Source organism: Fukomys damarensis, unplaced genomic scaffold, assembly GCF_012274545.1.
Source record: "Fukomys damarensis isolate Sample0158 unplaced genomic scaffold, DMR_v1.0_HiC HiC_scaffold_16, whole genome shotgun sequence".
Taxonomy (NCBI): domain Eukaryota; kingdom Metazoa; phylum Chordata; class Mammalia; order Rodentia; family Bathyergidae; genus Fukomys; species Fukomys damarensis.
The window spans coordinates 89,465,652-89,489,711 of NW_022900928.1; the positions used below are offsets into that span (position 1 = coordinate 89,465,652).

The 24,060-nt window shown below is 42.4% G+C and overlaps 1 protein-coding gene across 2 annotated transcripts in view; it reads right to left on the reverse strand.

Moving 5' to 3' along the window:
- Znf398 (zinc finger protein 398) overlaps positions 1-22,284 on the reverse strand; it is a 25,471-nt gene extending 3,187 nt beyond the window's left edge. The window contains exons 1-5 of one of the 2 annotated variants that reach the window (XM_033764470.1): positions 22,168-22,284; positions 21,560-21,673; positions 11,671-11,784; positions 8,627-10,208; positions 3,327-3,368 (exon numbers count right to left, since the gene is read on the reverse strand). In XM_033764470.1, the coding sequence (XP_033620361.1) occupies positions 9,052-10,208; positions 11,671-11,784; positions 21,560-21,673; positions 22,168-22,201 (1,419 nt within the window). In that variant the 5' untranslated portion in view covers positions 22,202-22,284 and the 3' untranslated portion in view covers positions 3,327-3,368; positions 8,627-9,051. Of the gene's footprint in view, positions 1-2,964; positions 3,369-8,626; positions 10,209-11,670; positions 11,785-21,559; positions 21,674-22,167 lie in introns of those variants that run through there. The other variant, XM_010638601.3, reaches the window with a different exon arrangement.
- Positions 22,285-24,060: the final 1,776 nt, after the last annotated feature.

Consider the following 24,060-nt stretch of genomic DNA (forward strand, 5'->3'; position numbering starts at 1 on the left):
AGCCCAGAGCGGGCCCCGGGGTCTGCCGGCCTCTGCCCCACCCGCTGCGACCGCTTCACCCGGGAGGTGGGTCTGATTCCTGTTCATCCTGCAAATGTGCTGGCATCCTAGAAGAAAATGGTGCCTGGCCCAGTTGAAAATTTTACTGAACACCTACTATGCGCCAGGCCAGGCATTGTTTTAGACCAGGCACTGTTTTAGGCAGTGGTTGCATCCAGCTTGATTTAAATTCCAAAATCAGCACTCCCTGGCTGGGACTTTTGAGCAATTTAACTTCCCTGAGACTCGCCTATTCTATAAAATGAAGAAAATAATGACTAGTCTATTTTAATGTTGTAAAATTAAATGAGATGAGAATCATGCCTGCAGGCACATAGTAGGTATTTGCAGTCCCCCCTCCCATAAATCCTTGCGATTACCTGGCACAGAGTCTACTCTGTCTTCCTAGAAGAGTAGTCCTTGTGTAGTTGGACAGAAATCTCCAAAACTTATGAGTGGAGAGGCAACCCGCTGGTACCTGAGTTCCACTTCACTTGATAAAATAATGGGCCCAGAGGAGGCATGTGTTAGAGCACTTTATTCAGGACAGTTATCAAGTGCAGTCTCCCTTAGGCACAGTTCCAGGGTACACAGATGCGTATTTCCTGGATTTAGTATTGTCGTCAAGGAGCTTAGGGTTAGTAAATGTTATACACCCAGAAGCCGGTGATGTCCTTCTGTTTCCCGGCCACAACCTGTCCCTCCCATTGTAAATATCATGTCCAGTATTATTAAGGGGAACCAAGCAAGTCCTGTCTGAAAGCTGGAGGCCAACTCACTTTTACCTGAAAACTGCATTTCACAACACACATTCTCCTCTGTAAAGCACCAAACACCTTCTCTCTTCCCCAGAGATGGGAAATGGAGGACTAGGTTAATCCCGAGGGTGCAAGTTATCATTTCAGGATAACCATTTGGTTAAGACTACTTCCCTTCCTAGCATTTAATGAGTTAATAATTGTGTCTTTTTTATTGCAAGACACTGCCGTGGTACATCCACTTTGGTTTCTTCTCTACGCACCACCCACAGCTTCCACCCCAGAGTGGCCATGTAGAGCTAGAGGTACAGCTCACTGTCATGTACTAACAGAGCTACTCATCTCACATGGAATTAAGCCACAGGCTCCATTGTACTAGCATTATTTTGTCACCACCAAGCCCAGCACCAGGTCCATAAAAACCTGCAATGGACATAAGCAGGAAAGTAGGGCCGGGAATTTAGCTCAGTGGTTCCACCACCTGCCTTGCAAGTGCAAGGTCCTGAGTTCGATCCCCAGTACCAGAAAAGAAAAAAAAAGTAGTGAATGAAGTAAAGGTTGCTTCCCAGAAGAGAAACCAGAAGGGCATGAGAGGCAGCTGCTTTAGTCCCACAGGTCACAGTCCCTATGCCAGACTTTCCAGCGACCCATGACTGATGGAGCCAAGGCAGCTGAGGAAGGAAGAGCTCCTACCCTGGGAGGTATCCAGTCCTAGGCTAATTTCCAGCAGTCCCTGCTTAATTCTGAGGCAGGTATTAAAGAGCAGAAAGGGATGAAGTGGATGACAGACACTAAAGGCTAATCTGGGCGTGGTGGTGCACACCTGTAATCCCAGCACTTGGGAGGCTGAGGCAGGAAGATTGCTGGAATCTGAAGACAGCCTGGGCCACATAGTGAGTTCAAGGCCAAGGTGAACTACATAGCAATACCTTGTCTCAAAAACAAAAAAAGATGTCAAGAACTATGGCTACCATACATTTCTCATATAGGAAAGCACCTGGTATGTCCCCTCATCTGTCAGGTGGGCAATGATGGCCTCTTCTCTGCTCATCTAGGAATTCTATAGCTGCCATGCTGGAAGGGAGTTTGAAGAGACAGATGCTCAACTAAAATGTTCAGAAGCCAAAAAGGGAAGAGATTCCTAACATCCAAATATCTACTTGTCCATATTTCTGGTGCTCTGTGTCCTACAACAATCTTTACTTGAGGAAGAAAACTTCTAGACTCACTCTTAGCTGAGTGGAAAACCAGATCTGAGCTTCTGTCTTGGTGCTGCCCCACCATGGTATAGCTAATTTAAGAATCAGGCTAAGGATACTCGAGGCCACCAATGACTAGGAAAACAAGAGTAGCCTCACACTCTCAGGCTTTCCAGCCTGCAGGCTCCTTGGTTAGAGCTTCTTACTGTGACACAGTTGTACCAGCTTCCATGGGAGGGCATCTCCCTAGGCTGTGATGTCAGGACAACTTGAGTGTGACTAAAGCCAGAGGCAGGGCTTTCTGGAGAGTAGGACACTGGGAATAAGGTGATAAAACTCCAAGATTGACAAGCATGGCGGCCAACACCTGCAATCCCAGCACTCAGAAGGCTGAGGCAGGTGGTTCACCATGAGTGGAAAGTCAGCTTGAGCTAAATAATTAGTTGGAGGCCATCCTGGACCTACATAGTGAGACTCTGTCTCAAACCACCTCCCACCATCCCAAATAAACTCCAAGATCAATTAGAATGGATAGAAAGTGTTAATGTGAGGTCAGAGTCAAATATTATGTGTAAATCTCATAAAAGTTTTCAGGCTTTTGCTATGAATTTTCAACATTCCTGCCTTTGGTAGACCTACTTTTTGCCAACTTTTAAATTCAAACTTAAATACCCAATCTCTGTGTGTCCTGAAAAATCTTTGCTTTAAACACATACAAAGTTTGAGGAAAATGCCATTTCCCTCTTAAATTACTCTCAGCCTGGTTCAGTTAGGCATTTTGCCTCCTTCTTCACAAGTTTTTCGGTTTTTCTTCGTTTTGTTTTGGTACCAAAGATCAAACACAGGACCTTGCGCTTGCAAGGCAGGCCACAAAACCGCTGAGCTAAATCCCCAGCCCTTTGTTTTGTTTTTTGAGACAAGGTCTCACTATGTAGTTCAGGCTGGCCTCGAACTTGCAGCCATCCTCTTGCCAGCCTCCCAAGTGCTGGGATCACAGGCATGAGCCACCACACCTGGCTTCTTCAAAGTTTTAATGCTGTAGATGAGTGCAGTTCATTGGCTTCTCTTCAGTTCTTACTTACCTCAGTCTTAGTAAATAAGGAGGTGCTTAGCTACTCAGCACTTCTAATTCAACAAACACCCAGGGCTCAGATACTCTTATGCAGAAGATGTGCATGCTGGAATCCAGCATTCTCTTTGAATCTCTTTTTTTTGGTACCAGAGCTCCAACTCAGGACCTTGTGCTTTCGAGGCAGGCGTTCTACCACTGAGCTAAATAAATCCCCAGCCCCCCAAGGTTATTCTTATATTCAGCCAAGAACGAACTCACCAATACTCTTCTACTCATCTTGTCTCCGCCCCACAAGATCATCTGGGGAAATAATAAACATGGCCAGGTTAATTATTCTAGTTCATTATTTTTATCCTGCTGTTTACTCATTGAACTTGGCTAGTAAATACTATCTTTCTTAAACAATTTTTAAAATTATAAACTCAAGGGGCCGGGGATGTAGCTCAGTGGCGCCATGCCTGCTTGGCAAGCACAAAGACCTGAGTTCGATTCCCAGTACCAAGAATAAAATAAAATAAAATAATGAACTCAAGACCAAGAACTAATGTTTACAGATTCTCATTCATCTTTGATTTTTCAATTCTGCATGTTTAACCCAGTCTCTCTAGCAGTGTGCCTGCTGCCTTCCTCATCTGTTATGGCTATCTCACAAAAGCTGCTGGTAGAAGTTAACACATCACATAGAGCCATCTGATACTTTCTGCATTAAACTTTGTTTTTCATCTCTGCTCATGGTCCTTCTTCCCTGCTCCCCAAATTGTAATCTTAGACTAACTTTCTCCCAGTACAGGCAAGCAAATGAAAATGAAATGACTGCTGCCTTGTCTTGAATGAAGCATCAACATTATTAGGAAATTGCTTAGTCAACAAGTAATTCTCCTACACCTAGTGGAGCAACACTTTCTTCTTAATCCTGCAACATACAAGTATGTTTCAATGCATTTGTTAATCCTCGTTTATCCTCACACTTTTATAAACTGGTATTGAGGAAAGTGAAAGTAAACTTAGGCCTCATAACTTCCTTTCTAGGACGTTTTTCATTACAACAATCTTCACCTTTACCAAAGCATTAAAAATGCTTTAGCTACGCTTCAAGATTTTAGGGTAAATGCAGGCTCTGCTAATAGGCAAACACAAAGTCACACAGCTAAGTGAGGTTTTATCAGATACTTTATCTGAAACATAGCCTGGGTATCTTGGTGAGCTATAAGGCACATTGCTTTTGAGTCTACTCTGACTGTATTGTTCTGCCTTTCCTGAAGGATTTTAGGGGTGAAACTTTTTTTGGAGGGAAGGCAATTTAATTGACCAAGTTGACCAAGTGACTGTGTGTGTGATTGTGGCCAGTTACTCAAAAAGAAACTGGGACAGGGCCAGAGGGATAGACACCCTTCCTTGACTTCTAGTAACTCATGATGCCTCCTACAAGACACATGAACAGCATCTCCCAGGTGATTTATGCCAGGAACAATATGCTCTGGCCTGTGACGATGCTTATAATGCAGACATCTTTGGAGGAAGCCCAAGAGGTTAAAGAGGATTCTCTCTATCCAGCTAGTTTCAGAAATGCCATTCAGTGTCACTGTCCTTCCCAAGTGAACCTAGCAGCTCAGAGATCCTGGAGCAGTGACATAGGACATTGGTATGAACCCCAGCTAACTGAACCAGAACAAATACATCAGCAACTTCACACGTTGACTGGAAACTTCTGGGACCTCATACAGAAAAAGGAGCTAGGTCAGATTTGCCACTGCAGAATCTGAACTGAGTAAAAAACAGTGCCACATGAAATTTAGAGGAGCTGAGAAGTACAGAAAAACAGAAAAGAACAGGCTAAACAGAAGTATTGGAAAATGGTGAGCAAAAAGCTGAGACATCGATCAATCATGTGTCTCTACAGAGCAGTTGATTCTCACCACCCCAAATTCAGCCCGACTTTTCAACCTCCTTAGGCTGGTTTTGTAAAAATCTCTCTTTTGTGTCATGGGCTGTGTCCTAAACAATTTGCCTGTTTCCTTTTAAGCCTGAACACCTCTGAGATACAGGTATCATTATCTTTATTTTACAGATAAGGAAACTAAGGCTCAAAATAGTTAAGTAATAGATCAGTATATTAGCCACAATGATGCCAGGACTTCAGTCTAGCTCTTCCTTGAGTCCTCTCTCAGCTATTCACTGTGCTAACACCATGGGTCCTATGTTAAGGCTCAGCACTCTCCCTGCTGTACCCCATCCTCATACCTATTTGACCTAACTTGAGGATCTTCTGCTTGTGGAATCCTGAAACTCACCAAAACACCCACCTCTCTGTGTGGTACTCTGTACAGCTTTCCTTGTGTCCAGGGTCACAAATATCCTCCTCACACACACAGAAAGAAAAGCCTGTGACATCAGAGGTCTTTATCACCTTGTTTTTACTTCTTGCTACTGAGTAGCCCTTGGGAAGCCACTGAGGCCTACTGCTGTCTATGAAGCTATGATAAGGGGAGGGGTATCTGTGAAGAAATTTGGGATTTCTATTCCACTTGGAAAAATATGGGCCCTTTAAAAAAAAACTTAAAAATGAGGCTTTTGCAGACTGAAACAGTAAACATTTGGAAGCTTATTAAGCCTCTGTGTCTGGGTGAGATAGGCATCGATACCTATCTCTCAAGAAAGGCCAGGAACTTTGCACTTCATTACTAATAATGAGGGATTTTATGCAGGGTACAGCTCTAGCTAGAGCCCAGATGTGTTTGCAGTAGTAAATGTCCAGCAGAAAAGGATCAGAGTCTTCTTTTAACTTTCTGGGCCATCAACCAACTTCCATTTATTTTCGTATCTGTGGCTGAACCAGAGATTCATCCAATGGTGACAATAAATATGCTAGCAAAGAAAGAGAATCTGGTAAGTCAACCCGCAGCACCCCAATGGGAAGAAGAGGGGAGTGGGCCAGAGGGGGAAGAGCACACTGTGGGGTTTCCTCTTTCCTGTTGTGTCTGACAATTGGATCTCAGGGGCCTCTTCCACAAAAGGGTTAGATGCGTGATTTCTCTGAGGAGTACTTGCCAGACCATTTCTCCTCCACACACTAAAAGCTTTCTGCTGGCTTTTACCTTAGCTTTTTGCCAATCCACTTTCAAATCTTTAGCAAACAGATTCTTTAGAGATGGCCTAGAGTTCTACCTGGTAGGGGCCTGATGGAGGGAAGAGAATGTAACCTAAACTGCTAAACTCCCAGCTTTGTCCCAGGGCCAAGAATTAGGATCCTACATTCCTGTCATCCTTCTGGGATGGCCCTACACATTCCCCTTCACTCAGCTTTATGGGTCTTGCTACATTGGTATTTGACCTGTATTCACTTTCTGCTAAAGCTTGGGTCTCTGCTGGCTATAGTTCCTTGCAGAACATGTGTGGATCTATCTGTACAATTTAATGCACAGGACTGTTTTTGTACTAAGTTGTGCAACCTCAGTGAATCTTTCAGGTTAAATTGAATCCTCAATATAACCTAGTTCCAGGCTGGGGATTTAGCTCAGTAGCACTGCACCTGCCTCACAAATGCAAGGTCCATCTCCTAGTGCCACATCATACCTCACGTAGGGATCTCTTCTCTAGCATATCCTAGAAGATGTTGAATCCATTCAGAAAGGAATGGTCACCAACTAAAAGAAGTACTCTGACTCTTTTCCCTTTTCATTGCAGGAAGCAAGGTATGTACCAGAGCTGAATCACACCAAGCTCTTAGTAAGTCACCAATAAAGCCAGAACCCTGGTTTGGGGTTCTCCGAACTCCCAAAGTTTCCCATGATGAGGGACATATTCTGGCTAGAAAACTCTTCATCTCAATACACCAGGGTTCTGCCCACTGCCTGGTTCATTCTAGTCCCCTGGGTGTTTGTTTGTTTTTGGTACTGGGGATCGAACTCAGGACCTTGCAATTGCAAGGCAGGTGGTGGAACCACTGAGGTAAATCCCCAGCCCCTCCCCTGGGTTTTTTATTGCCTAGAGACTGAAGGTTATGATAGCAGGCCAGGCCTCGAACACATTTTTCATGTCTCCTGTGGTCCCTGGTATTGTGCGTGTCACAAAGTGTTTTAGAAATGTAACTGTCCTTAACAGCAGCATGTTCAGACAGAGACTTCCCAGGAGCACAGACAGTTGGGCCAACAGCCTTTCCTGGCGCAGTCATGTATAAGGAGGCAGACGGAAGGTTGGCGTCTGTGATAAGGAGAACATGGGTCCTTCCTTATCACTTACTGAGAGTAAACTGTTGAAATATTCCTAGACCTTGTTCTAGCATTGTAGATTTAGGGGAAATTAGAGGGTATGAGAAGCAATTTTTTTGCCCAAGATGTGGGACTCCTACATCCTCTGTCATCTACCTCAGGCATAAAGCAAGAGCAAAACAACAAATCAAACTGGTTTTAGTCAAGTTTCTGCAAGACCTCCTCTGCTTTGAGCCTGCTGTCTTTGTTTGGTTTTACTTGGACAGAAGCCAAAGGCAGAGACAGGATTTTGGCAGAAGGAATGTATCACAAGATTTTTTTTTTTTAATTTCTAGAGGTTCACTTCTCCCCACCATGCAGGTGTGTGGGGGGGTCTCTTTGTTTGTTTTTTGAGACAGAGTTTCCCACGTAGTTCAGACTGGCCTTAAACTCACAGCAGTCCTCCTGCCTCTGTGTCCCCAATGCCTGGATTATAGGTATGCACCACCAGCTCACTGTCTCACTTTGCATATAAAAATTTGAGCAGTGTAAAGGGAAGGGGGTTTGTATCAGGCTATAAAGATACTTAGGAGTAGAACCAGACTCAGATGCTCCCAGGCACTGACTCCAAGAAAAGAACACATGGTAGCTATGGTGCTGAAAAACACAACAGGCAGGACAGGCCATTTTTGTCTACACCCGGGGCTTAGCTCTTGGGGATCTAGGATATACCAATGTGGCAGGGCCAGCTGTGGGGAACAGACATTCTCTTGGGTGGCTTGAGAACACTACAACACCACTGCAGCTCTGCTGAGGAAACTCAAGCCCAAGCCCAGGGGCACCTCCTCAAACTCCTTTGTGCTTGTGGAAAGCACTGTGATCTCTGCTGCTGGTGTCAACAAAATCATACATCGGGAATGGAAAATTCACCTTACTGGGCTGGAAATAGTAAGAGCTCTATAAACATGAGTCAGGCACAATTTCAGGCTACTCTGTCACTATTACACCAGCTATTTCTCTGGGATCTCTATAGCTTTTAAGCTGGCTAAGAATTCCGCTCCCACATTCCTAAGTAGGACCTTTACAGAGATTTCTGGAAGTAAATACCAGTACAAGAGCCTGAATGCTCAAATCAAGCCAGTAAAAGTGAAGAACTGTCCTCTTAAATAAGTTATTAAAGTCAGATTTTTTGTGTTCACCCAATATTAAACAAAATATATGAGAAGACAATCTAGGACTGCCAGGAAGGCAGTCTTGAGTACTTATGGTTCAGTGACATTTAGGCAGCTAAATAGGGGTGTGGACAGAGCTTTTCCAGGAGGCAGCAAGGTAAGCAGCGGCTAAAGTGCATTTTTCTGACAACCATCTCACCTATTAAGAAACCAATGATAGGCCTTCCACATTCACCTGCCTCAGGATGGGCTTCAAGTTTCAAGGCTCTTCCCGTGCACCTGTCTCTACCTAGAGAGACATATATCTCACTGAGGCCCTGTGCCAAGACCGCTAGAGGGCAAATCTGGGCTCCCACCCTCCCTCCACAGTCCCCTAACTTCTGCTTTTGTAGTATCTTTGGAAAGATGGTATGCTGGGCTCCTTTCCCGGATTTCTGGATTTCAAGACATGGTATCGTTGCACAGCTGTGAAGTTCTGAAACACAGTAGTCGCGTGTGGATGACCTCGAATTCCTCAGCATGTTCAGATTATAATTACTGCGGGTGGAGGGGGCCCCTGGCTTTCTCCTGGACTTTCTGCTTGCTGTGAGCCTGCTGTACAGAGCAGGTGAGCAAAGGCCGCAGCTACAGCACCCCATCTCCACTCCCATCCCCATACCACTGACTGGCCTCTAGGGCTTCAGTGCTGACGCCAAGGCCAGAGGTTTCAAGCCCGGGAAGCAGCGGCCCAGGTGGTTCAGGTGGTGGCACCGAGGGGTTGCTGTTGCCTGCGCAGCCCCCACTGTGGCCTGAGCGCAGGTGGTCCTTGAGTGTCTGCTTGTAGCGGAAGCTTCGGCCACAGAGAGCACAGGGGTAGGGACGCTCTCCAGTGTGGATGCGCTGGTGCTTCATGAGGTGGTGCTTGCGAATGAAGCTCTTGCCGCAGTGCACGCACGGGAAAGGTCGCTCGCCTGTGTGTAGCCGCCGGTGGTTGAGCAGGTGCTCCTTGCGCATGAAGCTCTTACTGCAGTCTGTGCATGGGTACGGGCGCTCCCCCGTGTGGATCATCTGGTGGCGAATGAGAGCCGAGTGGCCGTTGAAGTCGATGCCACACTGTGGACAGGAGAAGGGGCGCTCCTGCGCGTGGCCCCGCTGGTGCAGCAACAGGCTGAGCTTCAGGCTGAAGCTGCGGCCGCACTGTGAGCAGCGGAAGGGCCGCTCGCTGGAGTGTGCGCGCCGGTGGCTGCTAAGCCGTGCCTGGTCTGCAAAGCGCTTAGGGCAGTCGGGGCAGGGGAAAGGGCGCTCGGTGCTGTTGTGGACTCGCAGGTGGTAGGTGAGTCTCGAGGGGTGTGTGAAGGTCCGGGAACAGTGTGGGCAGGTAGGGGGTGTCTCACCAGCGTATTCCTGGGAGGTGCTGCCCAGCTCCGGCTGCACTGGAAAGTGCTTGGGGCACTGGGCACAGGGCCCAGGGTGCTCAGAGGTGTGGCCACACTGGTGGGTCAGCAGCATGTCCTGGCTGAGACTCTTGCCACAGTGGTGGCAGGAGAACACCTGCTCTCCAACGGGAGGCGGGAGTGGGTAGCTTCCCAATTGAGTGAATGTCACTTGTCCCTCTGAGGCCTCGGGCAGGTCGGTGACTGCACGTCCAAAAGATGTCATGGGTGTAGATTGCTGGCTTTTGAATGCCACATCTGAGAAAGCATCCTTTGAGGCTGCTGCTGGGGCCACAGAGAAGGTGACTGGAACCTCAGGGCACAAGGCAGTTGGAACAAGGCCTTCAGCTTTGATGACAAGCTCCTCCTCTGAAAAAAAGGACTCAGAGTTACCTCCCTGCATTCTGCCCAGCCCTGAGAGAATTTCCCCTCTTCTGACTGCTCAGAAAAGGGACTCCCTGGAACCTGGACACTAATCAAAAAATGTGCACTCCCTGTGGCAAATCATCGGGTAGTTTAAGCTTGTGCTTTTTCTGATGCTGCTCCATTTGGAGAAAAAAAACCTTGGTGTTGAGCTTCCCTACTTCACTTTCACCGTGCTTTGCCTCTGCTTTTTCTTTGTCACCTACTGTGATTGACTCCTGTTTTCCCCTATCCTACTGGATAGATTCTTCAATATCATCAGCTATCTCTACTTTCCCTGATGACAAAGCACACATTTCTACTTTTGCATCTTTGCTCATTGTGTTTTGGGTTTTTTTCCTCCAGCACTGGGGATTGAACCCAGAGCCTTCACTCTGAGCTGCATCCTTGGCCTTTTGTATTTTTTATTTTGAAATGGGATCTTGCTAAATGGCCCAGGCTGGCCTTAAACTTGCAATCTTCCTGTCACAGGCTTCCCGAGTGCTGGGATTACATGGCCAGCTGTGTTCTCTTCTGTAGAATGCATCCTCTCTTTCCCTGTTTTCACATCTTTCTTCCTCCTCTGAATAACTAAGCTAGAAGGGATACATGTTTCTTTGCTTCTTGCTTCTTTCATTTATACATCCACCCTACCCATCCTCAGCCTACCACAGTGGGCATGCCTAGCACTACTGTGTGTCCCCCAGGGGAAGCTTCTAGAAGGACAGAAACTTTTTTAGTTTTAATTTGTACTTCCCAGAGTATAAAGGAAAACAGAGCACAGAGGTATTAAAAACAGACTGTATTAAGTTGTATGAACAGTTGGGTCCCTTATGACCTTGAGATTCATTTTTATTATTCAAGTGGCAAAATGCAGATGGTGCTAAATATCTTCCAAGGAAGCTACTTCTGTTTATTCTCCCATCATTGTTTGTCCTTTAACTGAAGGCTCTTAACATTGACTATGCCTCTCCAATGACATTTTGTCTCCACTGGCATCTCCCAACCCACTCCCCATTTCTGATCTATCTTTCCTAAGTGATCTGCAGATGTTCTGTTTTTCCTCAGCCTCGTACTTTTGGTCCATCTATCAGCAATTAGTTTTCCTCCCCTAATAATTTTAATTTGCTTGTTTTTGTTGATGTTGTGCTGGGGATTGAACCAGGGCCCTTACACAAGGTAAGCACATGTTACCACTGAGCTACACCCCAGCCCCAACTACTGTATTTTAATCTGTCTTTTAATTTACGAGTATGTTTTCTCACTTATGATTTATCTTAGAGGCCTGCTGGTTTCATTGCTAACTTAGGTGACCATGTCCTTTTCTTTCTCCTGCCTCTTCCTTGCCTCTAGACCCAATGTCAGGTTCTTGGCTCCCTCCTGGTGTGGGCTGGGGCTGGGCAGAGCAACTCTTCAGGCTGTCACTCACCAGCATAGGTGCCTTTGTACACTTCGCTCTCCTTGGCCTCCTGGGGGGGCCCAACCTGAGGCTCCTCCTCCTGCTTGATCCAAGACAGAATATCTGATGTTGAAAGTCCAGGCTCTGTAAGTGGGGGGAAAAAGAAAATGGCCTTCAGGAACTTGAATCAGAAGGTAAACATTATTTCTAACTAATTTTAGCTTGCGTTTCATTTTTGGTCAGCTCATTTAAAAATAAATCACAATTCTTATTTTGGAGATGACACCCTGAAATAATCTAGAATCAATAGTAATTTTCATTTTGGTAGTTTTTTGTTTGTTTTGTGATACTAGGAACTGAACCTAAGGCCTTCGCCCTGAGCAACATCCCCTTTTTTATTTTTTATTTTAAGACATGTTCTCATTAAGTTACTAAATTACCTAGGCAGAATGTGTGATTCCCCCTACCTCAGCCTTCCAGAGTCCTAAGATCACAGGTATGTGCCACCATGCCTAGCTGGCAGTACTTATATGTAACAATATTTTCACTCTTTTCTCTCATTTATGAAATAATGGAACACGTGGTATTTTTCCTTTTAAATAGGCCTACAAAGGTTAAATAAATCTCCAATAAGTGAAACACTGATTTATCAAAGATCTGCTTTAAAACACACCAGAAAAAAGCAAAGAAACAAGTCTAACCAAAAGAGGTTTTGGTTTTTAAAATGTTCAGTAAAAGACAAGTACAGAGTTAGGTCAGTTTAAACACAGCACACTTCCGATTCCCAATTCTGGGCTCTTTCTCAGAGATCATATTACCTTTGTTTATTAAATTCTATAGGTCATTGTTTCCCAAACTCTTGATGGAGTGAAAATAGCATCTGCAAGTTCTTCAGGGTTTGGGGATTCTTGTGAAAGAAGAAAGTATCAGCTCTGAAAGCTTTCCACATATACGCACTCATTCCTTACATGCTTGTTCTTTAGTCTAGGCCTAGACGACCTTCTCTGGCCACTGCAGACAAGCTGGCAAGGTCCTGACAGTAAATTCAAACTCTTCAAACTTATTTCTCAAAAAAGCCCTGCAGGCAGATTATGGTTTCATTCACAGCAAATAAACAGAACTTCCTGCTCTGCTCAATGCTTCTTAAATCAGCTAGAAGCCCTGGAGTCTAAGGGTGTGGCCAGAGCAGAGGAAGAGGCTAGATAAGACTAGGGTCCAAGACTACCTTTTATGCAGAGGGGAAAGCACAGGCTTCAACCCAGACTGCAGCTGCCTTTCCAGCTGCTACTGTGAGCTGCCAGCCCAGCCTTACCTTTGTTTACACACACACACACACACACACACACAGAAAAGGCAAGGGGCTATGGGATGTGCAGAAGAGCTCCTGACAACCAAAGGATAAACTTCGATTTATCAGAAACCTGACTCTCGTACGTGCCTAACAGCTTTTCTTTCACAATTTTTTGAACAATGAGTTAGTGCTCTAGAAACCTTCAAATGTAACTCCAGTGTTTCTGCCTTTTTATTGTAACTACAAATTCAGAGAATGGGATCCATATGATTAGTTTCAATGCACTGAGTCACTGTTCTCTTTAAGGTGCCATTATCCCTTCTTTGGCCTGCAGGTAGCACTCTGTGCTGCTCACACAGCCCTACAAGCCCAGCTTCCTTCATTTCTGGCAGGACAAACTACCCCAGGCTCATTGGTGCACTTCCTCTCCAGGCTCAGAAATAGGGATCCTTCTGACAGGGGTTTGGCCATAAGGCTGCCACTGTCAATCAGTTCCCATTGCTTCTAGGCCCTGTCAGTGGATAAAGCTATGAGATACAGACTTCTCAAGAGAAGCAAATGTACTGAGTCCCTATTAATATTTCTGTTTCATATGTAACATTACTGCATTAACACCAGAGAAAAACTATAATTGTACATAAGATCCTAATGATATAACTGACAATGTAAAATAGGAAGAAAAGGGCTAAAGGTGTAGGGGAAGTGCGAAGGGTAGGGGACACGAAATAAAGGAAAAGAAAAAAAATATGAGAAAATGAAAAAATGGAAATAAAGTATTTGTAAATAGGGAAGGGAGGAGAGGGTAAAGGGAGGGCAGGGTTAAGGGGAAAAAATGAGAACCAAGACCTGTCACGTAAAGGTACAAGATCCCAATGATGAATGTAACTGTACTGTATACCTAAAATGTACCAATAAACTCAGTGAGAAAAAAAAAGATTACTGCATTCAAATTAAACCTTTTCACCTTAAACTACTATCTTTCTTAACCCTGAAAGTCTTAGTTTCTAATGACATTAACATAATCTTTGCTTAATCTGAATATATGTCTCAAGATAATACTATTAACAAAAATATGAACTCAAAGTTTTTTTATGATTGTTTTAGTCTTCAGGTTATGTCTCTCTAGGGACATACACTTAAAATACTGTGTTTTAAGATCATTTGAAATAAATCTGTATATACATTTAGTTATTTTATTTTTTTAATAGTAAAACATTTATTGGTACATTTTAGGCATACATAATAACACTCATCATAGGGAATGTGTACCTGTACATGATATATCTGCCTCTTTTTTTCCCTTCTCCCCTTCAAGCCTCCTCCCCTCCCTATGTACAAAAGCTTTGTTTCCATTATTTCCTTCTATTTTTTATTTTACATTTAGTTATTTTAGTATGTGATTTTTAAATTTTTTTCTTAATTATATAAAATATTTACAGAGTTCTAAAATCAAAATTGTAAGGGCTGGGGATTTAGCTCACTGGTTCTGCTGCATGCTTTTCAAGAATAAGGACCCAAGTTCAATCCCTAGTACCAAATAAATTAATTTAATTAAATTAAAACTGTAAAATAAGGTATATTCAGAAACATCTTACTCCCATCTCTCTTTCCTTTCTCCCATATAGAGGTAGCCATTCTGGCTGGTTTTTCTTTTAATCTTCCATTCACTGTTTCTTTGCGAACCACATAAATACGTACACTGTGAGCTAAATAAACCTTTCCTCCCTTAAAAAAATATGTACAGAGTCACTTTCCTTTTTTAATATAATGTGCCATACTACATAAATAATTTTGTACTTTGATTTTTAACATTTTATTCTGGAGATCTCTTTACAGAAGTTCATGGAAACCTTTCTGGTCCCTTTTATAGGTGTACTACATAGCTGCATCATTGTTTATTCAAAAGTCCCTGCTTTGGATTCTTTCTAGTCTTTAGTTATAATATAGTTAGCAGTCAACCATAAAAACCAAGCCACTGCTCTAGAAATATTAGCATCTATTGTTACTAGAATCCTCCAGTTAAGTAACAGTACAGTATACTGACCTTGGGACACTTCAAAAAACTAACCTTTCTTCTTTTTCTCTTCCTCCTCCCATCCCCTTTTCCACTTGCCTCCTTCTTTTTTTACATTTTTGAGTCAGAGTCTGTCTCTCAAATCCTAGGCTGAAGCATGAACCCACTTCAGCCACCCGAGCAGTTCAGAATACAGGTGTGTGCCACTATGCTCAGCTCCCTTCTTTGTGAATGGTGAAGCCCAAAAGTTTAACAGTTCCTCTGTTATTTAATAGATCTCTGGTCATTTAATAGATCAACAGGACTAAAGATTTATTTTATTAAAGTGTTGTAAAAGAATGTGTAGAATTGGCTGGTGTCTGTCACAAGCTGGTAAGATGGTGTGAGTACGGAATGTGAGCACCCCGAGGAAAGGAATTAGGAAGGATGAAGCCTGGCCACCAGATGTCCAGCAGGACCTGGAGCACACAACTGCTGGTCACCACACCTGCACCAGGTCATCAAGCAGCACTGCATATTATTCCTCACAGGCTGATGTGTGTACTTACAGGGGCACAAAATGAAAGTAAAATCACTCGATCATGTAAGCAGCAGGCTTTGGAAAAAGCCAGAAAAACTGCATACTGATCAGGTAAGAGGAACTGAGTAAGTGCTAAGGTTTTGTTTTTGACAGCAGTTAAAAGTAGAAAGACTAATCACAAGAAAATATAAAATTTTATGTCTATATTGGTTGAATGTTATTTTAAGTATGAATCTAATTAGATTAATCTAATTTTGTGCATTTTAATCTGATATGGATCATGCTTTCTGAAAAGGGGCCAGAAACTCAAGGTTCTGGGATTTGCACAAAGGGTTTTTAAACTAAATTGAGGCACAGTGTGTTGCGATCTGGCTTCTTAAGAAGACACTAAAAATATGTGAGATGTGAAACTACCATTGTTAAAAATACAATTTTCTTTTATAAAACAGGTGTGGGACTGTTAACAGCCAGACAAATGTGCTATTTTGTAGTAAGTTAAAACCTCTAAGTTTCATGATCCTTGTTCACAAATAGGTTAAACTAGAAGTAGCATAAATTAGGATATATGCTAATCATTTATTTTCTTTAGGAAAAGATGGTCACAGATAAATGTGGGCTAACAGCAATGAATGTGGGACAGCAATGGTCAAAGACATCTCCTCCAGGACTGTGAATTTTAGAAGTGAGTTTATTTTCCTTCCAGGTTATTCTAGAATCTTGGCTTGAGTTTATGCCTTCTGAAGTGGAAGAGCAAGATAACAGACTTGCAGTAATTATTCTACTTGAACTTCTGGGTAAATATTTTCCCAAAAAATAAATTCTAGAGAAATTGGGAGTTCAGTATTAAAACTGCCAGTAGCCAAATAAGGACCATGTACAAACACCTGGCCTGCAGCCTGACCCTAGTAATAGATTTAAAGAATTTCAAAAACTCTCACATTTGTATTTTTCTATATTCTCCAGTCACTTCTATTGGCTACTAACTATATAAGATTTTTATCTAAAACACCAAAAACCTATGAGTTCCCCAGGAGGGGATTATCATTTCTCTCCTTTCACTGGGTTCTGATGATACTGATGGAGGTAGACTGTAAAGTTAATTTAAGAGTATTTAGACATGGGGGGGGAGGTGCTACATCATACCAGTACTATCCCCAAGTGTATGATTCCATTATGCTTTCATTTAATTAGTACACAGCAATTCTTCCTAAAGCTCTGAAGAAACCAACACAATAATGCATTATAGGCCTAATTTTATAAGAAATAAGGATAATAGCTAGGCTTGATGATGCACGCCTGTAATCCCAGCACTCAGGAAGCTGAGGCAGGAAATTATCCTGACTTCAAGGTCAGCCTCAACTATATAACAAGATCATGTCTCAAAAAAAGAAAAACAAAAGAAAAATGTAGAAAATCCAAATGCATTTTAGAAAATTAAGGTTTCTAAAAGTATGTCAGTATTCTAACACAAACACATTAGTCTAACAACAAATTACAAGGTATATTAAAATTTCTTAAAACAAACATGATACTGTTAAGAGAATCTGCTTGCTCAAGAAAAAGCAAACAAAATGTTATATTAGAATATGATAGCCAGGCATGGTGGCGCACACCTGTAATCCTAGCACTTGGGAGGCTGAGGCAGGAGAATCACTGTGAATTCAAGACCAGCCTGGCATAGTGAGTTCCAGGTCAGTCTCAACTATATAGTGAGACCCTGTCTCAAAAAAACCAAAAACAAACAGACAAAAAGAATACGATAAAGAAGAGAGTTATTTCACATTGTCAATTATATCATTAGGATCTTATGTACTATTATAGTTTTTTCACACCAGAGAAACTATTTGGTATTTACACATGTGTGAATTATTCATTTCACTTAGGAGTATATCCTCAATATGTATCCATTTCCGATGAATGAATCTAATTTCTCATTCTTTATGTGAAATAGGAAGAAAAGGGCTAAAGGTGTAGGGAAAGTGGGAAGGGTAGGGGAAAGGTAATAAGGGAAAAATATATGAAAAAATGGAAATAAAGTGTTTGTAAATGGGGAGGGGAGAAGGGGGTGAAGGGAGGGCAGGGACAAGGGGAAAAAATGAGAACCAAGACCTGTCATGTAATGGTACAAGATCCCAATGATGAATGTAACTGTACTGTATACCTAAAATGTACCAATAAACTCAATGAGAAAAAAAGAAAAGAGATTTAAATAGTTGAATAAAGAATAATATATCAAAAAGATACTTTTTAAATCCTATCACTCACATGACCTAGAATTAGTTTCCTCCATCTAGTATTTATATAGGATAGTCTTATGTCTTCATGATCAACAGTGTTTAAATACTACAATCCGCTGCAAGGAACCAGGGCTACTCTGATGTGTCAGAAGGAAAACTCAAAACAGGCAAAATAAGGGCCGGGGATTTAGCTCAGTGGTACCTCAGCCTGCCTTGAAAATGCAAGGTCCTAAATTCTATTCCCCATCCAAAAAAATAAACAAACAAAAAACCCCAGACAAAATAGAGGGCCTGTGGCAGGTTTGTCCTTGGCTGCAGACCATTCACTACACTGATGTGACATATTCTCTAAATGATAAGAGTGGCTAACAGCGCCTCAACTATTTGCCAAACAGAGTGGTTTGTACAGACCACTGCCTATCCTTTTGGGAATCTAGAATCTGGGTCTGTCCTAGGCCTGAGAGCGCCTATGTGACAGCCAGCAATAAAATCCACGGGTACCAGGTGTCTAATGAGCTGCTGCAGTAGACAGTGTTTTGTATGTGCTGTCACAGGTCACTGCTGGAGGGATAAGGTACCCTGGGAGAAGACCTGGGAAGCGTGTCTCTGATTTTCTCTACAGGCCTTTCCCCTTTGTTGATGTTGTTTTGTATCCCTTTGCACTAATAAATGTTATTTCTAGGTCCAAGGAGACTATGTGCTGAATCCCATAAACTTTTAAAAATGTTACACAATGATTGGCCCAAGTTATATGAATCCTATTCTCAAGTTTTGGTAAATATGTAGGCTCATAATCATTGATGCAAGAATGAAATCACAGTATTAAATCAATCAAACACACTATTCATTTCAGTATAAAATATATAGGTTGACTACTCAGAAATGGAGTTTAAACAACTAAAGTAAAAATAAATTCACTAGACTGTAGCGAACTAAAACTTTCATACATCATTACAAAACCAAATTATCTGTATCTTTTTCCTCCCAAAAGAGAATGATATACAGGTATTTAATTAGAACAGCTGAGGGCAATACCAATTAATAATGTAGACTAAAGAGATAAGGGCCAGGGATTTAGCTCAGTGGTGCCAGTGCCTGCCTGGCAAGCACAAGGTCCTGAGTTTGATCACTGGTACCAAAAAAAAAAAAAAGTAGACTAAAGAGTTCAATAATGAACCTTTTATAATCGATCCATCTTTATAGGCAATATTACTACATACATGATATAGATCAATCAGCCAACTGTTGTACTGCCTAAATGCAGTCACTCACGCATTCTTAAAAAATAATATATGTGGCAGTAGCGTATGCTGCTCAAAACTCAGGGAAGTCATACTTCACATCAGAACATTTCACTGTATGTAAAATTTATCTCAAAAGAAAAAGAAACAAATATTGAACTGTAGGTGATATCATAGTCATGCTGAACTATTTTCAGGAAAATGTATTCATATCTCCACTAATTTTAAAATACATCAGAAATAGGATAAATGCTGAGCATGGTAGTGCATGACTGTAATCCCAGCACTTGGGAGGCCGAGGCAGGAGAATCACCATGAGTTCAAGGCCAACCTGGGCTACACAGTGAGGCCTTGACTCAAATAAAAAAAAAAAAAAAAAAAAAAAAAGAAAGATAGATAGATAGATACATACATACATACATACATACATACGTAGATTAGCTGAGTATGATGGTTTCCCTATAAACCCGGCTACTTGGGAGCCTGAGCCAGGAGGAGGATCACAGGCTTGAGGTCAGCCTGGACAACTTTGTGAGACCCTGCTCAAAATCAAAACAAAAACAGCACGGGAACTAGCAGAAAGAATCAACAACTGGGATCTCATCTTACTAAAAAGCTTCTGTACTTCAAAAGAAACCATTAGCAGAACTAAGAGACAATCTACAATGTGGGAAAAAATTTTTACCAGCTGTACCTCAGACAAAGGACTATTATCAAGGATATATAAAGAACTCAAAACAATCAGTCCCCCCCCAATTTAAAGACCCGATTCAAAAATGGGCATCCGAAATGAACAGACATTTCTCATACAAAGAAGTAAAAGCAGCAAGAAAATATATGAAAAAATGTTCCACATCACTGGTCATTCGAGAGATGCAGATGAAAACAACACACACTGAGATTCCACCTCACCCCACAAAGAATGGCTGCTATCAAGAAATCACACAATAACAAATGTTGGCGGGGTTGTGGGGAGAAAGGAACCCTCCTCCATTGTTGGTGGGAGTGCAGACTATGGAAAAAACCACTATGGAAATCAATATAGAGATACCTCAAAGAGCTTGGACTGGAGGTTCCATTTGACCCAGCCATCCCTCTGCTGGGTATCTTTCCAAGAGAACTAAAAGAATCATATCACAGAGAAGTATGTGCACCCATGTTTATAGCGGCACAGTTTGCAATAGCTAAATCTTGGAAACAACCTATTTGCCCATCCATTGGAAACTGGATAAAGAAGTTGTGGTTTTTCTATAAAATGGAATATTACTCAGCCATAAAGAGCGAGAGAATAGATTCATTCATAGGAAAATGGATACATATTGAAGATATACTCCTAAGTGAAATAAATAAGTCACACATGTGTAAATACCAAATAGTTTCCCTGGTATGAATATTCTGCAACAATGCATAAGATTCTAATAAGATTACTGGCATTTAGAAATTTGAAGAAAGGAGCTAAAGGTGTAGGGAAGGTGTGATGCGTAGGGGAAGAACAAAAAGGGAAACGAAAAAAATGTGAGAGAATGAAAAGATGAAAATAAAGTGTTTGTAGATGCGGAGGGGAGGAGGGGGGGAAGGGAGGGCAGAGGTAAGGGGAAAAAATGAGAATGAAGACTTGCCATGTAAAGGTACATGATCCCAACAATGAATGTAACTGTACTGTATCCCTAAAATGTACCAATAAACTCAATAAAATTAAAAAAAAAATCAAAACAAAAAGGATTGGGAATGTGGCTCAGTGGTAGAGTTCTTGCCTAGCATGTGCAAGGCACCAAAAAAAAAAAAAGGAGGAGGAAGGGAGGGAGAAGGGAGAAAGGTGGTATGTAGGTACATAAGTTGGTTGATGGACTAATGGCTGGATGGGAAAAGGGATGCAGAAATGGATACACATGTGACAAAGAAGTTGAAAAATGTTAGTGGTAGAATCTAGTGCTGAATAGTACATGTTCACTGTAAAATTACTTCAACTTTCTGACTGAAATTTGCAAAATAACAGTATATGAGACCATAATAGAAGCTGATCTAATAGTGAGGTCCAGGGAATAAACTTTCTAATAGTGATGCCTATGAGTTTCTATCCAGCAAAAAAGCATATGAGAATTTTCTGGTAGCAAAGGTGGGATGTGAAAGAACACAGCTAGACTTTGGCTAGCAATTTTTCTGCAGTGCTCTCCAGACCTGGGTACATCCACATTTCCTGGGGTGAGGGGAGTATCAGGGGCAACTGGCTAAGTGCACCCTAGAGCACACACAGATGTCTAAGACCTTCTACCCTCCAGGAGGGCCAGACATGCCTTCCCTCCAACCACTTCACTCCAGGTGGGCATGACTGCTTCCTGTCACGTGAGCACACACTTATTTTTCTAAATTACTATGTCTGAGTACTTTTATCAGGAAACATATTTAATAACCCTGGGATATGTGGCATTGACAGCTGAAGGCACAGTACAAGGCGATCTCTAAGATCCCCCTTGTATTTAAATGCCCAAAGTCTTAGATGCTTTGGCACTAAATGGATCTGGAAGCCCCTGGGCCCCACTTACTTCACTCTGCACCCACTTCTCCACCAGGAAACAGGAAAGGAGATGAGGAGCGGATACTATGCCTCTCACTTACCTTCATTGGGGACTGCAGCAATGTCACTCCCCTCTGGGCCTGCCTGGTCCTCTGTATTATGTTCTCCTTCTGGTTGAATCTGAGATAAGACATCAGGTTGACTCATGGCATAATCTAAGGAGAGGAAGGGACAGTGGTATGACAGAGAGACAAATAAGCATGACAACTAATAGCTGAAGGCTGAGCTCTACACTCCCAGTTTCTTTTAGATGCTTATCACTTCTCCCCATCCATCTATGGCCACTAAAAATGCTACCTACTTGGGAAAGCAGCTGAAGGAGATGGGCTGAGGGAAAGGCACATGCTAGGCTGACTCTGCCCATGGGTTCGTTTCCTGGAGCAACAAGTGACCATGTGGCTCCTGGGGCAGTCAATCCCCTTTCAAAGTGAAGGACACCCAAGGAACCAGTGGGCACCCTCATAAAGCTGAACTCCACTCTCTGTCCCATTGTTTGTCAAAAAGAGGAATTCTGATTTCCACTTAGTGTGAACTGGCCTCTGGGGCTTAGAACAAGACTGATGTGCATGAGGGCAGAGTGGGAATGAGGACACTGGAGGAAGGGACACTCTGAGGCCTCTTGGGGCTGCAGGTGCCAACTCAGCCTCACCCATGGAGATGAGAGACTCGTAGTTGCCCTTCATGATATTCTTGTAAAGTTCCTTTTGCCATTCTTCTAATTTTTCCCACTCTGGAGTGGAAAAGTAGATGGAGACATCGTCAAATGCCACAGGCACCTAAAATCACAATCACATGGGTTAGTCCTATCCATTGCAACAAATTCAATAAACCCTCCCCCAATTAGTTCCTTTATTGCTTTTTTTACACTATCAAAGAGTCAATAAATATTCTGAATAGCTTTTAAACTGTTTCATTTACCACCCACTTGTAATTCCATACTTATGCAGTACAGCATGTAGCTGGTACCTTTCTTGAGGTATATTCAAGCACTTTGCAGACAGGAAACAACTCCACGTGTTAAAAATATAAGTTTTACTGAGTTTCCTCATTTCCTCATGTTGAGATGTGGTTTCACTCTGTAATTCAGGCTGGCCTTAAACTCACTATGTAACCCAACCTGGCCTCAAACTCATAATCGTCCTGCCTCAGCCTCCCAAATGCTAGGATTATAGGCATGTGCTAATTGTGCCTGACTGATCCTTGGTTTCTGAAGAATCTGGTTTGGTGAGGGAAGGATCCATAGACGGAATTCCCGTGAGTTTTTCCCATCTTCTGATCCTCCGGACCTAGAAATAGGAAAGTTTTGATGTCACCACCAGCCCCAAGGATCACAGAAATCCTCACTGATTGGGTTCCATTTTTCTTTTTAAAGAGCTGTGAATGCCCCTTTTGACCCTCCCCGGGATTTTGATCACTAAAAGATGTTTGTTCTCTTCTTTTGGGCAGAATCTGGCGATGTTTTGAATGCATCTCCTTCTTTACTTTCAAACAGGTCTATTTTTCACTTTGAACCTCTATTGGAGATAGAAGGCCCAGTGGGCATCACAGGCTACCCTTACATTTTCTCCACACGAAACACTATTTAATGCCGGACTTTGTTTCCAGTTCTTCTCTGCCAACCTCTGAGACATCTACTTTCTCTTACAGTCCTGCTGTTCGTTTTCATGAAAAGACCTTTCTCTTCCTAGGCAACTGCAGATCACTGCTATTTCTCTTTAGTTTGATTATATTTCTTCTCTGCTTTTCTTTCAACCACAGTGTCTGCTTTTCTCTCAGAAAAGCATCTCTGCAGCTTCTCCTCACCCTTCTTCAATGTGGGCGCTCCATTTCAACCTTTCACTGTTTCCTTCAGCATCTGTTTGAATTCTGCAATTTATTCTGTCAAGTGAGGCCACTCATATCTACAAACTATTGATTTGCTATTTCAGATCAGAATTTTTATTTATTTGCATTTTCAGGACTCATAATATGTTGTTCGAGTTTTAAACTAATGCCCTGAGACTCCCTTCTGGCCTGGCCTGCTGTATTGCCATCCGAGAAAACCACAATTTCTCTTTACTCCAATTCTTTTCAGATTGCTTCCAGACATCATTTTCCCTAAATCTGCCCATGTATTCTCAAATTCTAGCTTTTCATTTTGTAAAACCACTCTTCTGATACCTTTATTCTTTTACATATTAATTCATAATCCTTTTAATTTTTTTTTCTTTTTCTTTTAAAGAGATCTTATTGTGTTGCCCAGGTGGCCCTGAACTCCTGGGTCACACATTACTCCAGCCTCAGCTTCCACAGTAGCTGGGGCCACAGGGACCACTGTGTGTAACTCCTTTTTCTACTAGAGCTTAAGCAGCGCTCAGAGATCATTTGAGAACTTCACTGAAAACCATACAATCTACCGTAGCTCACTCCTAGATGTTCCTGCATCGAGTTTGATCTGTTATGTCTAGTTTGAATGTTTTAAGGTTTTTTGTTGTAGTTGTTGTTTTGGTACTAGGGATTGAACCCAGGGTTGTCATACTGAACGACACCCCCATCACTTTCT